General features: G+C 44.0%; 1 protein-coding gene across 2 annotated transcripts in view; it reads left to right on the forward strand.

The window, feature by feature from the left end:
- The first annotated feature begins 7,291 nt into the window (after positions 1-7,291).
- Positions 7,292-19,484, forward strand: part of CCDC85C (coiled-coil domain containing 85C) — a 42,920-nt gene continuing 30,727 nt past the window's right edge. For both annotated transcript variants that reach the window (XM_053475313.1, XM_053475314.1), the window contains exon 1: positions 7,292-8,338. In XM_053475313.1, the coding sequence (XP_053331288.1) occupies positions 7,624-8,338 (715 nt within the window). In that variant the 5' untranslated portion in view covers positions 7,292-7,623. The remainder of the gene's footprint in view (positions 8,339-19,484) is intronic.

Consider the following 19,484-nt stretch of genomic DNA (forward strand, 5'->3'; position numbering starts at 1 on the left):
ATATATTTATGATTCTATTCCAGTTCATATAGATATCATCCCTAGGACAATGCATTACTCTGAATCAGCACTGCAATAAATAATAATAATAATAATAAAAATATTCCAAATACAAAAATAGGAAAAATGGAATTTATTTTATGGCTTTTATATTTTTTACACAATTAAAATCAGATTTTTTTAACATAAAATGTTTCTTTAGCCCTCATTTCCATCTCTAGGAAGGTGTTTCGCGTCTCCATGAAGCTGTCGGTTTCTTAGCGTGTGATTGATCTAGCAGTTATCGGTGAGGTCTCTCAGCGAGCTGCCGGACCCGGCTCAGCGCGCTCGTTCAGCCGCCTGTCTCCTCCGTGATGGCTGCTGAGCAGTAATAAGGGTGAAGGAGATAATGTTTATTCCATCGTGAAATGACTTTAGTGAAATAGTGATATGTGAAACATCACTAAGGTACGGATGTGAAAATGTGCAGCCGTCTTTATGTTCAGCATCAGCTCTGGTGATCGTGGCCATCTTCTTACTTCTTACGTAGCTAGCCGACCGTCAGATAGTCTACTACTACCAATTCGTCAGCTTCCTAGGGCATCCAGATGCAGAGGGCATTTTTACCCCAGCTGTGCCTAATTCAAACTAATGGCAGATAAGGTGCTGGGGTAAAAGGGGGTGAGATAACTACCCAGAGCCCCCTCTTGCGGGATGTGGCCAGGACGGCCTACTGGCGTCAGTGGGCGGTCCTGCCGATGTCAGTGGGCATTTGTCACGGGTCACATCCCCATTTAAGGAGAAAATGGGCGGAGAATGGGGTGTGTCAAGACCCTCCTCCTGCAACCCGTAAAGTGCTGCCCCCTGCAGTATGTAAAAGGTATAACCCACGGAAGGGAATCTGTTACTCTGTTATACATCTCACGCACTGCAGGGGGCAGCACTTTACCCATGCTGGTAGGCAATATGTAAAAATGATATTGTGCTATTTATTTATTGTTTTATATAGCGCCATCATATTGTGTGGACATAACAATTAGTATATAACATAACAATTTGACTTACAGAAACCGGTGAAAAACATGGTGGTCTCCCTAATACATCACCGTTACATAACATAGAATGCTGAGCTGCAGGCCACGCTTACGTACAAATATAATACGAAATACAGTTTGTTATGAGGGTTAAATCCACGTTTCCCCTTAGTTGCCATGATTAATGAGCCTGAAGGATAGCGGGTTCCCCTTACTGAGAATAACTAAAGCTGTTTCTGGAGATGGTACAACGAACACGCGACGGGCATCAAGTGAAACAACGGGTTATATATTTGCACCAGAAAATATTTCTCCGTACGTTCCATAGAAAGATATCAGTTCAGTGTCCGTTGCTTCATTGTGTCTAATAGACGGGGTGATTGATGTGAGCAAAAACTGTTAATCGACACATGTGATTATATTCACACGAGCGTGCAGAGACCCACACTAAATGTGCGAGCTTCGTTCCCTCCTGACTGCCTGTCAAACGAATGGTTAATGTTCCACTTTGCGCTTTATTAAGTGTTCTTATTTAGAAGGAACAGTCCTTTTTTTGAGACCCAAATCCCTCTGTCCCTCTTCCGTCTCACAATGGACCTCTGTTCTTGGAGCTCAGAATAATTTCTGGGCATCACAGTGTTCTACAGCAATATTATTATTATTATTTATTGTTTTATATAGCGCCATCAAATTCCGTAGCGCTGTACGATGGGTAGACAGGGCATAACAAGTAGTATGTAACATAACAGTTTGACTTACAGAGACAACAGGTGAGGAGGGCCCTGCTAATAATCACATTTTCTGAGAAGGTGGTAGATAAGTGGGACAGCATCCCAGCAGAAGTGGTATGGGAATTTTTTAATTAATGGAATAGGCATGTGGTTTAGGACTAATTAATATCTGAATCTTTACATCAGGAAAACCCCGGAGACTGGATGGACTGAATGGGTTTTATCTGCTAAGTTCTATGTTTCTAGAACTATCTATCAATGTCGCATCAACTCTTGGTCAAGCCCCTCAGGTGGTAAAAGGGCCACCAGGAACCTATATGGCGGGGTGTGTATGAATAAAAAGAATGTCTCTAGAAAGACAGCTAATCCTCAGCGTTATACACAGCTAAAAAGTGATTTGGGTCCAACGTCCAAAAGTGGACTTATCACCATAGTAACCACTGGAATAGTAGCGTGTAATGGACATAAGACCACTTTTCAAATTTTATGCCAGAACCATTTTTTTTACATAAACCCGTTTGTGTTTTTACCGCTCATGTTATAGATGTGCCGACGAGATCTCGCTGAAACTTTTAATATACACAAAGGGTTAACCAGCGTTAATCTCGGCACCGGCATCTCCTAAAACCCATCGTTTGTTTCGTTATGAGGATAACAGGAAAAGGCTCGAGCAAAACGCTGAATTGGCCGCAATGTTTTGTTCTCTTGGCGTTACAGGATTATCCGGGCCGGTTCTGGCCCCAATAAACATGACACGTTTATTGAATAAGCCAACACCTAATTCCACACAACACATCAGATCGTGGAACACAATGTATCCGTTACACAAAGCGCAATCATCACATCCAAGATAAAAGCAGAATTCAACCCAGCCTGAAAACCATGTATTTATTATTATTATTATTATTTTTATAATAATAATACTTTTCTTGTTTAACACGGTGTAGTAGGATATGGACTTTTTAGTTTCAGATCGCGTAGTACTGCATCAAGGTAAACAATGTATTATTATTATTATTTATTGTTTTATATAGCGCCATCGTATTCCGCAGCGCTGTACAAAAGTAATCATCCCCTAAAACAGTGGTCGGCGACCGCAGCTCAAAACGTCCATGCCCAAAGCATTCCCTTTACACAAGATTCCAGCTTCTGAAGGAAACAACTATGGCAGTCGCAACAATGGAATTTCACTAAAAAAAACCAGTATTTTACATTAAAAAAAGCAAATATTTGGAGTTCCTCTTTAAAATCACTCATTCCCTGTGAATGTCCACCTCCTGGCATTTCTCCGTTCTTTTCAGGTGTATCTTTTGGTGGTAACTTTACCTCCAGAGTCTATCTGTTTAAATCACTGAGGATCACCTTACAGATCAATCTCTTTAAGGAAATCCTTTATTCGCCGCTTCTTAGAGACAATGGCCGTGTTAAACACAGGCATTTAGCTTATCTTAATGTCCCATCTCTTTAAAGGACAAACACCATTATGTCTTCTAACCTCCCGCATTCCTGCAAGTCAGTGCCAGAACCTAGGGGATAACACAGAGGGGTTTGTTGAACCGAAACAGAGAAATCCGAATCATCCCGAAGGTAAAGAAAGAAAACCGCCGCTTTCATTTTCATTGAAAACAGGATTAATTGGATGCCACCAGGTGGATTTCTCTCCAGATCGTGATCTAGATTGACAATGGGGTGGATGGAATTTGAGTTTTCGGCCCTTGTGCTAACATAAACCTGTTGTTGATGGGGACCAGGTGTCCCTCTTTTTAGGGGACAGTCTCTTTATTAAGACTTCTGACCTTTGAGACTTTCTTCCGAACCATCGTTAAAAAAAAATAAAAAAAAACCTACTGTATCCACAGTATGTATTGACTTGCATGTGTTATGATTTAAATGCAAATTGTAATTACCTTCAAATGCATTCATTTAAACTGAAAAATATATAAATTACTTATCTTAAGGAGTGCTGCAGCTCCAGAGCTGCTATAGGACACCCCCCCCAATGTGGTGGTATGTTTCTGTCCACTGATTGGCTGCTTAAAACAGCCAATCGGTGGCAAGGAAACCGTTCCCGGTTAAAACCGCTGGGAGTGCTTTTGACGCATTCGCCCAGGGGAGGAACTTGTGTAAAGGGAAATACTTTGGGGGGGTAGATGCTGGAGCACTGAAAATACTTCGTAACTTGGTTCTTCTGACACACACAGATTTTATTGTTTGGGGCTATTCCTGGTGACATTTGGAGTACTGGCAACTACGTTATTCAGGGGAAGTTGCAGTCTTTTAGAAGACAACGTTGACCCTGGACTTTTCCATAAAATAAGTATCTTATAATTCTGTGTTTCTCAACGTTTATCTTTGGCCTGATGAGCCGTTTGGGTATTTACTCTTTATACAAGCTCTGTGGTAGGAGAAAGCACATACACCATGATACCCTTATGTGTTAGGGAGATTAAATATCCCTGTTCATTAAATTAAAGAGTAAATTAAATATCCCTGCTGATTTGACCACTCCATTGGTTTCTATGGCGATAAATCCATTTCCCAATGTTTGGCCCTGAATCACTTTCTCTACGTAACTCGGAAATGCACAGGAGCCAAGTGACTTCTTTAATCTAAAAGTACGCTTCTTCCAAGGTAGCACTTATTTTAGTGGAGCCATATGGTCACTCTACCGCAATGTCCCATCGGGTTGACTGCGCCTCTTTCTCTGAAATTGTGGTCATCGCTTCCGTGGCTCTTTATACTAATTTATAAGTGGAACTGACCAGCTGTATAAAACAATACATAATAATATTATTATTATTAATAATAATAATAAAAGCTAGATGGACACAATTTAGATTATTTTAGGGAGATGTCAATCTGTGGGTTTTCCACTAGGGGGCAGACCGACCACGACATGACTGCAGAGAGTAACACAGGGACCACAATGGAATTTTCATATAAAATGTACACATACATCATTCTAAATAATATCCAAACTCGGAATACAAATGCCAGAGTTCTCCTGAGTTAAACTTTGGGGTATATTGACGTAGTGGCGGGCTAAGCAAGACGCGGCCATATAGTGTGACGGAATCCCCAGTATTTATGGCGCAGATAGGCGTTCACTGGGTATGCGCTGAATTCTTCCTTTGTTTTGCGTACTAATTGGTCGTTATTATTCCAGCAGCAACCCGGGAATCTGAATGTGCATGCTTTTTCAGATTATGCGCTTTCTCGCTGTAAATATAGAGTTTCTTCTAATTTCCGTAGAATAACTTGACATTTGGAATTGCTACTCTCCAAGCCAGCACTTAAGAAATTGCGTTAGTGCAGCTATACAGACACGATCTGGATCACCACAAGCCATAAAAACTTAATGCGGAACATATATTATTTTCAGATGTTTTGGATAAAGGCCCGTAGTGCTCTCCTTACTGGATTATTTTATATTAACTTATCTTTCAACAAATCAGCCCAAAAAGGGACACTTTTTTTCATAGGGTGGGAAAAGGCACGGCTATGAGCTTCATATCTTTTACATTTATTTATTGCCCTACTTGGGAACTCTCCGGTTTGCCACTCCTCCGGGTCACGGCCTGAAATCTCGGTGTCGCGGGAATGTTTTTTCGACGTGCCCCAATCCAGCCCCATTCAAATACAAAGTGGTCAAGGCTAGCCCTCCCCACGATGAGGTCAGCCCCTCCCATTGATGTCATTAACAATTCCTACCGATGACATCAGCCTACCTGATGAGTTTTAGGACATTCGTATATGATAGCTGAGAGTTTGCTCCATATTTCCATTGTGCCCCTTTTGCACAGGCATAGGGGATTCTCTAGAAGCCCCTATATTCCCCTCACAGCTAGGTACCCGGGCTATTGTCATGTTATATACTCACCACCAGCATACCCGGGAACTCTCTGGGTTTCACCCCGAGACTCCAGGGGAAAGGTGGCTTCTCCGGTCCTCTGGGGTGATGGCTGAACTCTCCGCCCGTGACGTCAGCGGGTAGTCCTCCTTGCCGTGTCCCACTAGGGTAGGCTCTGGGTAGCTGGAGCCCAAAAGTTCCCAGGTATGACCACCAGTCAGCTCCAGCGCTGGCTCTATAAACACTGCGAGTGGGGTCTCGCAAGACCCCCATGTGCATACATGGAAAGCGCCTGTATTTATTTTAGTTGGGGCAATTTCCTGCCACTGATTGCCTACTTTGAGGGTACTTTAATATACCTTCTTCTTCAGTGATCCTGTGAGGGTGCTACATGGATATGTTTATTAGTTGGTGTTGGGTGTGATTTTGACCCTTACTATATACCGCCCAAACATTCTCACCCCTCAGACAAGAGCGACAACATGGTAGGAATTAAGGACAGAGGGATTTGGGTCCCACAGAGGAATTGGCCCTCATAAATATGGACATTTGAAGGGTTTAATGATGTGACCTTCATTGAAAGGGACTATAAACCTGGACTTCATCGGGTGGGAGTTTTGGTCAGTCCTTGAATAGGTGGGAACAGAAGCAGAATGTGAATGGGAAGATTTCGCTGCTCGGTGGGGGTCGCACTAAGCAGGACACCCCCAACTGAAAACCAATTCAACTCCAACAAAAGACTTCTAGATTTATCTTCTCACCCTTCACACAGGGGCTATTCAGGAATTTACAGCCCCAATTTCCCAACATTTTAGTAAAATCGTCTCTGACAATGACCATAAATGAACACAATAGTCCAGAACAGCGTTTTCTCAAACTATTCCCACCCTGTTTAATTGATTTATCGCAAAATACCTCTAATTGGGTTTTTCTTTAGTAAGTGCCCCATAGTTAGAGGCGGCTTTAGGTTTTTAGGGGTTCTAAGCCAAATTGATTATTGCGGTCCTATCTTTAATACAAATGATCATATAAATTGTTACAAATTTGGTTTAACTAAAATACATTATAGTAAAATATATTTATGGAATCTGTGTCAGACTTGCATAGGTCTCTCCCCTTCACTTTGTAAAGGGGGCGCCGTAGGTCAGTGGGGGTCCTAAGCAGCCGCTTAATCTGTTGATAAAAACCCAAAAACCATTCTGTTTCTAGAAACGACCCCTTGGATGAAGAGAAGTACCCCAGTGGGTGCACGTACAGCAGCTTGTATAGTATATTGTATGACTCAACATGTTCTGTAGCGCAGTACAAAAGGATAACAGAAACCCAGCGGGAATTGTAATGAAGTGAAGAAGATTTCATCGCACCAGTTCTTGGCGCAAACCCGTAAAGGAAAGCAATCAGTGGAAATCATGATTTCATTGCGTGTGGCCTTAAAAGCCGGCAACCCCCACAACACTCAGCCATCATCTCACAGGCGCCAGCTTGCTTACTATGTAGCGGCCACCCTTTCCGCCCCGGGTGTATTTTTCTCTTGTTAGCTGTAGTTATTGTTTTTGTAACCAGAACTGAACGTTGACCTAGTTTGAGAGATTGAGCATTGTTCAAACTTCTGTGTTGTGTCGTTTTCAATAAAGCTTGTTGAGAGGGATATAGAAAAAAAAATCTCTCCCTCTCACACACACAGAGGCTCAGATGTGTCGGAGACACCGGAGGGAGCGGATCGTTGATGTGGCTTCGCGCGGGGATTATATGCAAACCGGACATATTCTGCACATGAGAGGGGCAAATAGACGTAAATATATTAATAGAGGGGAGGGGCAACTCCATGGGACCTTCTCCTATTTGTTCTGCACAAGTTCCTGGGACATGAGGACCTGTCAGCAATGAATGAGCCTTTACCCGTTGGCTTGTGTGGTACATCGCTCGTTTTATTTTATAGCGAAGGGATGTTTGGAAGGTGTAGTTGAGGGGAGATTTTGGATTTTTTTTTTGGTCATCTACACCCCTCTTCTTGTAACCCTTTACTAATATGGCCAAACATTCCCAAGGAGGGTCTGTGGAAGATCTCGGCAAGATCTCTGATGAGGAGCTGCTGAGATGGAGCAAGGAGGACATTGTGAAGCGGTTGAGGAAAGTGGAGACGGAGAAGATTAATCTGATGGTGGAACACGGGAATCTGATGAAAGATGTGAACAGGAGGCTGCAGGTCCATCTGCACGAGATCAGGGGCTTGAAGGAGGTCAACCAAAAACTTCAGGATGATAACCAGGAGCTGAGGGAACTCTGCTGCTTCCTGGATGATGACAGGCAAAAGGGCAAGAAATTGTCCAGGGAATGGCAGAGGTTTGGTAGACACACTGCCAGTGTCTTGTGGAAGGAGGTTGCAGCTTATCAGCAGAAGCTGAAGGAGCTGGAGATGAAGCAGGAGTCCCTCCTGAGGGACAACCTGGAACTCAAGGAGATAGTCCTTATGATGGACGAGGAGAGGAATGGACCTGGGTCTAGGAGTTCCATAGACAGCCAGGCCAGTTTGACCAATTTGAATGGGGGATCTGGCACCAGGGATGTAGGTGATGGGAGTAGCACCTCCAGCACTGGGAGTGTAGGCAGTCCTGACCACAATCATCATCATCATCATCCTCCTCACCCCAAACCATTGGAGAACAAAGCTGGAACTATAAGAAGATCAGCCGATGACCTCTCCACCCCACCCCACCACAGAAGCATCCCAAATGGTCTGAATGGTAAGTGTGTGCGGCGCTTGCTTTGTCATCAGGGTTTCCCTGGTGATTCTTGTTTGAAGTTCTCAGCAAAATAACCATGTGAAGGAGACAGTTTATGAGATTTCCAGGCATGTCAAGAACATAAATACTTTTAACCCAACTTCATTTGATTTATGGGTTTTTTAGGTTAACTTTTAATGACATGGAGTTACTAATTAAAAGTAGATGATCTTGATTTTTTTGCACTGAATCTTTACTAATCAACATAAATTATTTGCATTCTGTATTATGTGTTATATTTTATTTTTATGAACCCATTGGATTTGGGGACCATATGCCTTACCTAAAGTGGTGAAAAATGGAATTTACTGTGCGAGTATTTTTCTTGTGTGATCAGAAGAAAATCCCTACCTAGGGACCACGCCTGGCCCCCAATCCTCTTTCTAATTTGTGGTGTGTGGGGGTCTTAATATAGATTGAGGAAGGATGTACTCGGATGATCTTTACTCCCCCCTTTGTACTGCACTTCTGTCTCTGTTGGTGCTTATAGTAATATTCAATGGTTGTACGCAGATGCGCCTTTGACTGCATAATGCAAGATGGATTTAAAGGGGTATTGAGTATGGTGGGCATATGCCAGTGCAGAGGATCCTCTCCAGTCCCCCATGCTAGGCTGTTCAGCTGATGTACTAAGGTGCGTAATGGCTGGCTAACCGCAGAACACAACCCTGATGGGATAGTGATCGTGAATCAGTGAAAGCGCTCGTGTTTATTACACAATGACACATTCCCCGAGCGTCTCCCGTGTAAACGCAGTCAACGTGAAGCCCGCATTGATCGTTGCCCCAGTGCAAGGTTAATATTTACAGTTGGTGCAGAGTGTTTGCTCTTTGGAGCTGGGTTGAGTCCAGTACTGGGTGTATGTGTAATGAGAGTCTTTACAGTCTGGCACACGCGATTCTCTCGATCTAAAGAGTTGCTGCTTTTTTAACCCTTCGGAAAAGCACAGTTCTGGTGCAAGGTGGTAAAGATTGGACACCAGAAGCATTGCTTTGGTTGCCACGGTGACTGCGCCTTGCACCAGAATTGTATACATAAACCGCTCTGTCCGAGAAGGATGAAGAACGCTTTCACAAAACGTTTGAATCCTGATTAAACTCTATTTCGTGATTCAGTGCGAGGGTTAAACATTGGATGTCTCTATTGGCGTCCTGCTCATAGCACCGGTAAGGTAGTAGTGGGAACCAGTGCTGGTTCAGTTCATTCCCTGCCGCTCTTGGAATCACTTCGGGTTGTTTAGCTTCGGGAAGCTCTCCTGGCTCCTGCCTGACATTATTCTTGCTGCCAGCTGGGAAATATCTAACATGCGCGCTCTAATAACAGAGTCGCTCATTCAAAATTATCTCTTTTTTTTTTAATTCATAAGTGTAGCTGTGGACTGAAATGTTTCAGGAATGGCACGGAAAGATGGCTCTCCATTGGAAGGACTCTTTCTTCTCCAGCGTGCTGGGATAGTTTCGTAGGGTGTATGTCGACATCGAATCAGACCCTCGGCGGAACATCTCAGTTTCTATGACATAGTCTTTATTGTGTTGGGAAGTCAGCAAGCGTCTGTGGATGGAATTCACCTTTTGTACCATTTAGTAAAAAAATGTCACTCCAAAGCTGGTCAATGCCTACTACTGGAAGACAAGGTATAACAAAAGGTAGTGGGTACATGCAATAGCATCCCAGCGGAAGCATTAGAGAGGCGGAATGGATGTCTGACAGCTGTGATAAACGCTGGTTTTACAGAAGAGGAAACCCGGAAGCCCTGGGATATTCATTCATCAGAGCTGAGTGAAGACCTAGTGTGTGTAAGAGTGAAGAGCTAGTGTGTGTAAGAGTGAAGACCTAGTGTGTGTATGAGCGAAGACCTAGTGTGTGTATGAGCGAAGACCTAGTGTGTGTATGAGCGAAGACCTAGTGTGTGTATGAGCGAAGACCTAGTGTGTGTATGAGCGAAGACCTAGTGTGTGTATGAGTGAAGACCTAGGTGTGCGTTAGATTGGCCTGGATGTTCCTATCTGCTGTCAAGCATCCGATTTCTACTTAAGATCAGTTCCTGCCCTGTTTTTCTTTTACTTTTTGTCATGTGTCAAATAAACCCTCTCGTAGACCATACACAGCACCTCTGTGCCTGCCCGATCATGCTGAATTTCTGAAAGATTATGAGGATAGCACCTTATAAAACCTAATGGGAAGAGCGTGCGTGCCTGCGTGTGTATGTGTATATAATATATACATCCACATTTAATAATATGTTTACATGAGAGTTATGAGAACTGTGCATTAGAATAAACAGCAATTACCAGCAGAGTCCAGAGTCCGTTCTCGTGGCGGGTGTTTAGACGGGAGGGTTGGATATGGGGATTATCACACAAGTTTTGATTGACAGGATTCCAGGAAGCGCTCGGTGACCTCTGTGCGGTGCAGGCCAACGTGCAGGTGGCGTGCAAGGAATCCGGATAGTCGGGTAGGGGATAAATACCTTCATTGTGGCAGGGAAGACCGTAATCACTGAACTTACAGCGCCTGGATGAACTCTTTCTTCTTGCTGGAGGACAATGCGGGGGTTAATATCATTATTGCTCGCCTGTAAAGCGATAGTCAGCCGGTTCCATAAAGTCGTAAAATGTGGAAAATACACAGATAAGTAAGAATTTATAGCCCGTTCACTTTTAGAGGTATAAACGGAAAGCCCCGTGTATTTTATAACAAAATGTGTATAACTCCTGCATCAGCTCCATTGTCCAGCTACTTCTGCAAAAGGGCCAGGCGTGCCATCTTCTCTGATCGGATGAACGTGAGAGAGCATGAAGGAGCCCTTAGTACAGGGCTCGACAAACCCTAGGGGCCTGATTGGCATGGCGATTAGAAACCACTTGTTGGCCTAGGGTTTTGTTGGACTGCCATCATGAATCCGGTGTAGCGGGTGCTGTGAGGTGCCCGGCGGGGTCACATAATACACGCTACAGAACCGCGCTGGGTGCCTCACGTCACTTGTGCTGGATTTTCAATGGAAGAAGATAGGCTGCGGTGTGGCGGGTGAGAGGGGGAGCAGTGTATGTGAGTGTGAGTGTGTGTATGCTATACAGTCAGTGTGTATATGTATAGTGCTGGAGTGAGTCTGTGAGTGTGTGTATGCTATAGAGTCAGTGTGTATGTGTGTAACTGGATAGTGCCAGTGTCAATATGTATGTGTCCATAGGGTTAGAGTGTGTATTTGTATATATGTAGTGTTAGCCAGTGTGTATGGTTATGTAACAGTATGGTATTAGCATGAGTGTGTATGGCATATAGTGTGTGTATGTTACAGTACAGCATTAGCATATGTGTGTATGGCATATAGTGTGTGTATGTTACAGTACAGCATTAGCATATGTGTGTATGGCATATAGTGTGTGTATTGGTGTGTTGTGTTTGTTACAGTACAGGATTAGCATGTGTGTATGTCAGCATATAGTGTTGGTGTGTGTATTAGTGTATGGTGTTAGCACGCGTGTGTTACTGTAGTGTGTTTGTGTGCATTAGATGTTCGTGTGTGTCTGTTACTGTATGGTGTTAGTGTGTAAATGCATGTCAGTGTATGGCAAGGTTCGACAAACCGGGTGCCAGGTTGGGAAATATATAAAAATCAAAACATGATTGAAGAAGGAAAAAAAAGCTCCTAGATCCAAACCAAATTTGTCGACCCCTAGCTTGCCCGGCTGTGCGGCGATGCTGCGGATCTGAGGTCTGAATGAAAGATGGCCTCGGGTATAAGGCGGGGTGTTTTTTCAGCTTCAGATGAGCAAATCCGATATATTGGAAGACTGCTGAGCCTCCGATCAAATCTCCAAACTTCCATCTAACAGCCGCCCCCTGTTCACACAACAGGAAATGAAAAACGCCGGGAGATCGTTCTCACCGGATTCCGCAAAATAGCAACAATGTTTCACATACCTTATCTAAAAGTCCCAAAATGTGTCTCGTCCTCTGGGTACAGTGCCAGATTCTCAGGGTCGTGGGCTCTAGGTTTACACGCCTGTTCTTTCACACTGATCTCATAACAATAGAGGCTTTATTCAACTTCCCGAGCGCTGGACGGAATCCCTGCTTGAACACTGTTAATACAATCACTGATTTTGTCCCTGGCCTGATTCTTGGCCTAGAGGCATTTCGTCCCACCTGTATAGAATGCTTGCGATCAGGTTTAATACGCGTTTTGTACATATGTCCAAGTGTGTCTGTTATACAGAAAAGTATTCTAATCATCATTATTGTTTGTTTATGGAAAGATCGTTACGAATATATTGGATTGTCATAGCGTGGCATGCAAATATATAAATATACACACATACCGATGAAGTGTTATCCCCCTGGCTCTCAAAGGGTTAAGTTACCCATATAGAACACTCCTATCCCCAGATGTCAGTGATGGCGGGTAGATGAACGACTTCCTTTGCTAATTTGAGTTTGTCTTAATAAAATTGTTGTAATATTAAGAAATTAGCTTAGGGGATCCTACAGCTCAATCACTATTTACACCAGGGGCGTCCAACCTGCCGCCCTCCAGCTGCTGCAGGACTACATCTTCCATACTTCTCAGCCAGCCCCTTAGCTGAAAGAGCATTATGAGCGATGTGGTCCTGCAGCAGCTGGAGGGCCGCAGGTTGGACACCCCTGATTTTGACTTCTCCTTTGTGGAATTTAGTGTTGAAATGCTGATGATATGCAGCCTTGAAAAAAAACTGATGGTGTGCAAATAAAAGGTCACCCAGGAGAAAGTCTATAGGAAGTGCAATGGCCCTGTCACTGGAAGGGTTAAAAAAGGGGGAAGTTATGTAAAGAATGCAGAATGGTGACGGCTTCCCTATTAAAATGGCCGTGATCTTTCATCTTAAACGGGAACTGTTTTCGGGTTGTTTGAAGCAATCGCGTGGCTGTTCTTTAAAGCGCTGATCCGCCTTCGCTGCGGAATTTAGCACTTTTCTTGCAGCATTAAACACAATTCCTGGTACTTTTAGCACCTAAACCCTTCCCAGAAATAATTCTTCAGTCATGAAACCTATGCAGCGTTCTTGCCAGGAACACTTAATTGTCATGTGACTCAAAAGCAGGCGCTGATAGGTTGTTACCATGGAAACGGAAAATCTTATTAAATGTTTCCGTGTGGTGAAATAATTACATGAAAGAACAAAAGTGACGGATCTGCTAAGGTGTCTTTGCCTAACATACCATGTGGAACGGCCCCCGGTACAGCATGTTATCAGAGCTAAACATTGTGCTGACCAAGTTGCCTGTCAAATGTATAGATCAAAAGACTTTTTTTAAGCAGATAATTTGGAGGATCATTTTGCCTGCCCTGACCTCTGCTCATAATTTAAACAGCCTGTGACCCAAAGGGTTAAAAAAAATGTACATTTTGGATAAGAGCCAGCTATGAAAGACATAAGGCATCCGTATGATGGGCTCACGTGCCTGCGCTTCATGGAGGAAGAAGAGGGACTTTTAAACTCTAGTTGTTGGACTTCTTTTCACCATCATAGACCTTAGTCTCGCAGCGGCGAACGGCTCCAGTTCTTATTTTGTAATTCCATAATGCGGACCTATGTAATGTAGCATTCATGCGCAGGCAGAAAGTAAAGGGTTAATTGATCACAGCTGTTTCTGTGGGATCTCCTCCAGGACGCTCATTCTCTCCGTTAAGATTCTCAACGTTGGGTGACATTTCTCTAATGCCACCCGCGGCAATATGGGCGCAGGTCTGTGAATGCTGCAGAGGGGCTTATTCACTAAACCTAGAAAGGGCAGTGGATGCAAGCCCCGGCCACCGCAGGCGATGGCCACCAGGTATAAAATCTGAGTGTCCGTTGGCTGAGCCTGTGCTCTGCGGAATTACGGCTTGAGTTTCTTCAGACCAGTGAAGGACCGAGTGGGTTCCTTGTTTCCCAAATTCATTTTCAGCACCGATGGAAACCTAGATCCCTGCGGAAAGCCATTAGATCAGCGGGAAGCTCTCGCTGGATTCCATCGCAGGCAGCTCGCTCTGGGGAGGACGTTAATGGAGGAGTTAAGCGGTAATCATCAGTAATTGATTTCTCTCCTTGACATAATGCATTCCGACTCCGATGAAGAGCTGCTAAGACAGTCGCTCCCCGCCGTGCTGACCCATATCTGCCTCCCAGCCAACGCAGTATCACCAGCACAAAAAGACGCTCGTTCCCCGAGGATTTTTATTGATCTTGTTTACAGCTTCATTGTGCAAATCTCAATATTTAACCTGCTTTAGTTGATAGAATCCACAGGTTGCAAATTAACCCTTTCGGCTGCTGGAATGGATTTCCTTGGTCACACCAAAATGATAGATGGAATTCTTCAGGGTATACTTGGGAGAGGACAACGGCGACCATGACTTAAAGGGCAATGGAATCTATATTAGAGCGCCAGTGCTAGGTCCATGTTCTATTACGACTGTAGAACGTGGGTTCCCTCAGTCTGTGTCTGTAATGGTTCTAGATTATTTTTGGCCGAGTGATCGACCAGCGACCGCTGTGCTGGAGGAACATACCAACCACCCCTGGTCCTATATCGTTTTCGGCAAAAATGAATTCTTCGTGACTTCTGTGCGTTGCGCGGAGCGTCCAGATGGCAAGCTCTTTGCTGTTGGCAAAACAGACACTCCACGAAGAGGCGCGTGTTTATAGCGTGTTACTTGTGTACTGTACATGGATGGGCATGTGCTGCTGCCAGGCTTTTCCAAGTGTTTTTTTTTTTCTTTATACTTTTTTTTATTTATTTATTTTTTTTTTAATCCTACGTTTCTGACCGAATTGTTCCTGACCCACTTTTATAAATAGATTTCTGGTAGAGAAAGCCCGGCATTGTCTAAGTGAATTTTAAATTTGAAAGAACGCCGCACCATGGCAAAGGAGGTACGCGCAGCCACCATTTTATATTCCTCCATAGCAACAGGATTATTCTTATCTGAGCTCCCCTGCCTTCTAAACGCCGGGGAGAGCTGTCTGTTCCTATTACCGTTACCAGGTTCTGTCTACTGCGAAAGAAAAGGAAAATCAAGCCTGTAAAATGTATGAGGGAACGGGGCTCTCTGTTGTCTCCGACGCGGCACAGGAATGAATCCCTGGAGCGTTCTTTGCTGAGTTTTTTTTCCAGTAGGTGCCAACTGTCACGACTGGATCTGGACAGTCCTGCTGGTGTTCATGTTACTCTTTCACAAGTATTATCCTGAGTTCCAGAGCTGATGATATGTGCTTTTGACTTTTGTAGCAGAGAAAAGGGCTCGGTGGAGAATACGTGCCAGGGCAGGATGCGGCCACGCGCTGGTACTTGTCCTACCATCTCTTTCCATGACCCTGATATGTATGATATGTATTTGGCGTTTTCGTTCTTTGAATCCCAACAATCCTGGCTAAGATGCTACATTTATTGGCCAGCTAAATTGTATTAGATTAGTACTTGGGTCTCTTCTTCAGGCATTTGATTCCCAGGAAAATGGATACTGTTGTGGGTCTTGCTGGTCTCACCAAAGCTCCGTTGAGAATGTCCACAGGTTGTTTCTACTCTGGTGTGAGTTGAAGGCCCAAGTGGTTCTGCATTTGAATGAGCCAGAAAGTTATTGGAAGGCCGCCTCATGGTAGCTCAAAACGTTAGCCGTTTTCTGCTTGTCACATTGTATGTACGGGTTTTCATGGACTGTATGCTTCTTGAGCTGCACCCAATCCTTACCTGGGTGGCCACCTGATAATTTGGCCAACAGCCGCTGGTCTTGAAAAACTTGGGTCATCAGCAGAATTTTCATCGTTCTGATCCTGTGGAATAAAACACTTGAAGGCAGACTTTCTCCTCTGGATGGATCCTTTCTCACAGATGGTCCACTCAGTACTGGTGTGCTCATGGTGTGTTTGGCCTTTTGCTGTATTCACAATTAATGAAAACCTGCACAGGTAGACCAGTCACCGCCGGTCCTTGGGTTATTCCACCTGTGCACATTTCAGTAGATCCCAAAATCCCGTTAGTGGAACGAGCCCATGGACATCAAAATTGACCGTTGGGTAGAATACACAACCCGCATTCTGAGACATCCTCCGACACTCTGGGGTACTCTGGATTTTTTTTTCTAGAATCCATTTATCTCACATGCTTTCCTGTCAGGAGATGCAGCTTAGCATTCCATACCGTGACAACCTGAAATATTATTTCAGCTAAGAACTGTTACACGTCGGGCATAATGCGCTGTGACAATGGCCCATTGTTTCCGTTTCAAAGCAAAGCTCGCTGGTAGCCATACATGCCATCGGAACAGCGCTTCGTTACTCGGATCTTCCGTTTCATCGCTTTACGGTCTCTTATTTCACTGTAAATGATTCCATAATTTGACTTTTCTTTCATCGCCGTGATCACCGTGCAGATGAGGTTTTTTTACCCTTCCATTCATTCACCTGTTCCAAAGCCTTTGATTGCGATGCCGAGTGACATCTGGATTTATAGAGCTGCGGAGAGACAGAGCGAGACGCACAAAGACCGAGAAAGAAAGCCAAGATTCATGTGTCCGATTCATGCCTCCTTTAGGGACCTTGTTGCTTAATATTAAAAATAGAACGCCTTTTCTGTTCCGACGTCAGCTTATCTGTGCTTATGTTTGTATCGCATGACTAATAACTGTTCCCGACAAAAAATATAACAGAGGGAAGGTGTTCAATTCCGAAGAGTAGGTGGAACAGCACCCTTAACATATTTTTACAATGGAACCTGTTTTCCGGCATTTTAGCTGTGAGTTTCTTTAGCTCTGGAGTTTAGTTAAAATGTAGTCGTTGGGCATGCGCTGCTCGGCTTGGTATCGGCGGAGTTTAAGGCAAAATGCAGCGCGAACAACACAAGGAAGTTATATTTGGTTTCCTTCACGGGCCGGCGGTATAACGCAGCGAGGTGCGATAACATGATTCATCTCCCTTGCGTCTGTACCCGGTGGCCGCGCATGCTGTGCGGTCTGTAGGCAGGAGAGATGTGTATTATAGAAGCGGCCGCGTTTGGTAGGTTTACCCGCTGTCTTATTATGTGTGTTTCCCTTTAAATCCGCCTTCCAGAGATGGCGTGCATCATGGCTCGGGGCTCCACAAGCCCGTAGAACTCCAGTGTTTATCGCACAGTGAGGTAACCGGCTGAGGATACTGTGAGTCACAGTAGAGAGGTGGGATACAGGATGGAGCGCCTGCCGCCGCCGCGTCTCGGAAAGGCTTTTTTTCTGTTATTTCTGCATCTGTGCCTCCGTCGCTGCCAGGAAAGCCTCTTGTTATGGGATAAACAGTCTGCTGCTTCTCGCGCTTCCTAAATGGCGTTCGGCTGGAGTCGCGCCTGTGATGGGAAAACTCGTTCAGGAAGCTTTCATACACTACGTGCGGCTCCATGCGTACCGCACGCTAGATTGTAAGCTCTTGAGCAGAGCCCTCTTCTGCTACCCGGGTGTCTTAATGGACACTTTTTTTGTGAATTTTAAGTGTTTTTAAGGCTTTTTTCATTCTCTTTTGTAATCGGGCTACGGAAACCACGGTGCAAGTTATGGAATTAAGGCAGGGCTTTAAAAAAGACGTAGGGGTCACACAGGGGGTATTATAGAACCTACCAGTAGCTAGCAAGCGGCCTATTGAATAACCATCTCTCTTCTCTCCATTCTTTTTGCTCTCTTTTCCATTCTCTTTTCCAATCTCTTCTCTCCTCTTCATTCTCTTTTACATTCTCTTCTCTCCTTTCCATTCTCTTTTCTCTCTTCTCTCCTCTTCATTCTCTTTTACATTATCTTCTCTCCTTTCCATTCTATTTTCTCTCTTCTCCATTCTCTTTTCTCTCTTCTCCATTCTCCTTTCTCTCTTCTCTTCTCTCCTTTCCATTTTCTCTTCTCTTCTCTCCTTTCCATTCTTTCTTCTCTTCTCTTCTCTCCTTTCCATTCTCTTTTCTCTCTTCTCTCCTTTCCATTCTCTTTTCTCTCTTCTCCATTCTCTTTTCTCTCTTCTCTTCTCTCCTTTCCATTCTCTCTTCTCTCCTTTCTATTCTCTCTCTTCTCTTCTCTCCTTTCAATTTTCTCCTCTTCTCTCCTTTCCATTCTCTCTTCTCTCTTTTCCATTCTCTTTTCTCTCTTCTCTCCTTTCCATTCTCTTTTCTCTCTTCTCTCCTCTCTCTCATATAAATGCACATATACGAGTGTAACTTGCAGGGAGCCATGATCTCATCGCCTAATAATTTATGCCGACACGGAAATCCTTCTACCCTTTCCCTGAGAAGTACGAGGTCCCCGACATCTTGGCACTTTCATTGGGCACTGCCAGTAAGGAAAATGACTTCATTCTGAACAGACTTCTTTATCCTTTATGTAAACTATGAGCTCATGCTGGCAGAGATGTAAGTATTGTTACCGATGACGTAAAGCAACAAAGCCAGTCTGGCACTGAGTCCTGAAGGATCCAGATGTCTCTCAGCGGGTAGGTCACCTGCGTGTTTGGCCATTTTTGTGGGTTTGGCAGGAACAAGGAAATATCACACGTTACACCGCTTTCCTGTCCTACTGGGAGGATCACAAATAGACAGTGGGACTCTTTCTTCAGATGGACCCTTATGGATTGTCTGGGGGGGGGGGGCAGAGTCTCAAAAATAAGTGCAGAGCATCCGAAAAAAAAGGGTAGTTATGGGGACAGTTTAAATATTCAGTATATGCGTTACACAATTTGATTAACCATTTCGGTGCCTGCCTGCATTTAAAACATCAAACCCTTTGTCTGAAGCTAGAAACTGAATCTACAAGCTTAATGGTGAATTCTAGATCTTAACTGTCCTTCCAGCAATAAATACATTCAAATAAAAAAATATTATTTTTTTATTTTATTTTACACAAAATAAAAATTAAATCGGTTTATATTATACATTTTTTCAGTGGTGGATTAGGAAGAACGCTTGAAAAAAAATCCTGTGGTCAGAGTAATATAAGGAAAATAAGAAAGCGAGAGCAGATATTAGGAGGGTGAGAGAGAGGTCGCTTGTTAAATAATTACTCCAGGGATAAGAGGCTTCTGCGGTAGACTTTCCAGGTCATCGGGCTGCACACTAAATTATACAGAACCTTGTGTCGGAAAAA

Source organism: Spea bombifrons, chromosome 9, assembly GCF_027358695.1.
Source record: "Spea bombifrons isolate aSpeBom1 chromosome 9, aSpeBom1.2.pri, whole genome shotgun sequence".
Classification (NCBI taxonomy): Eukaryota; Metazoa; Chordata; class Amphibia; order Anura; family Pelobatidae; genus Spea; species Spea bombifrons.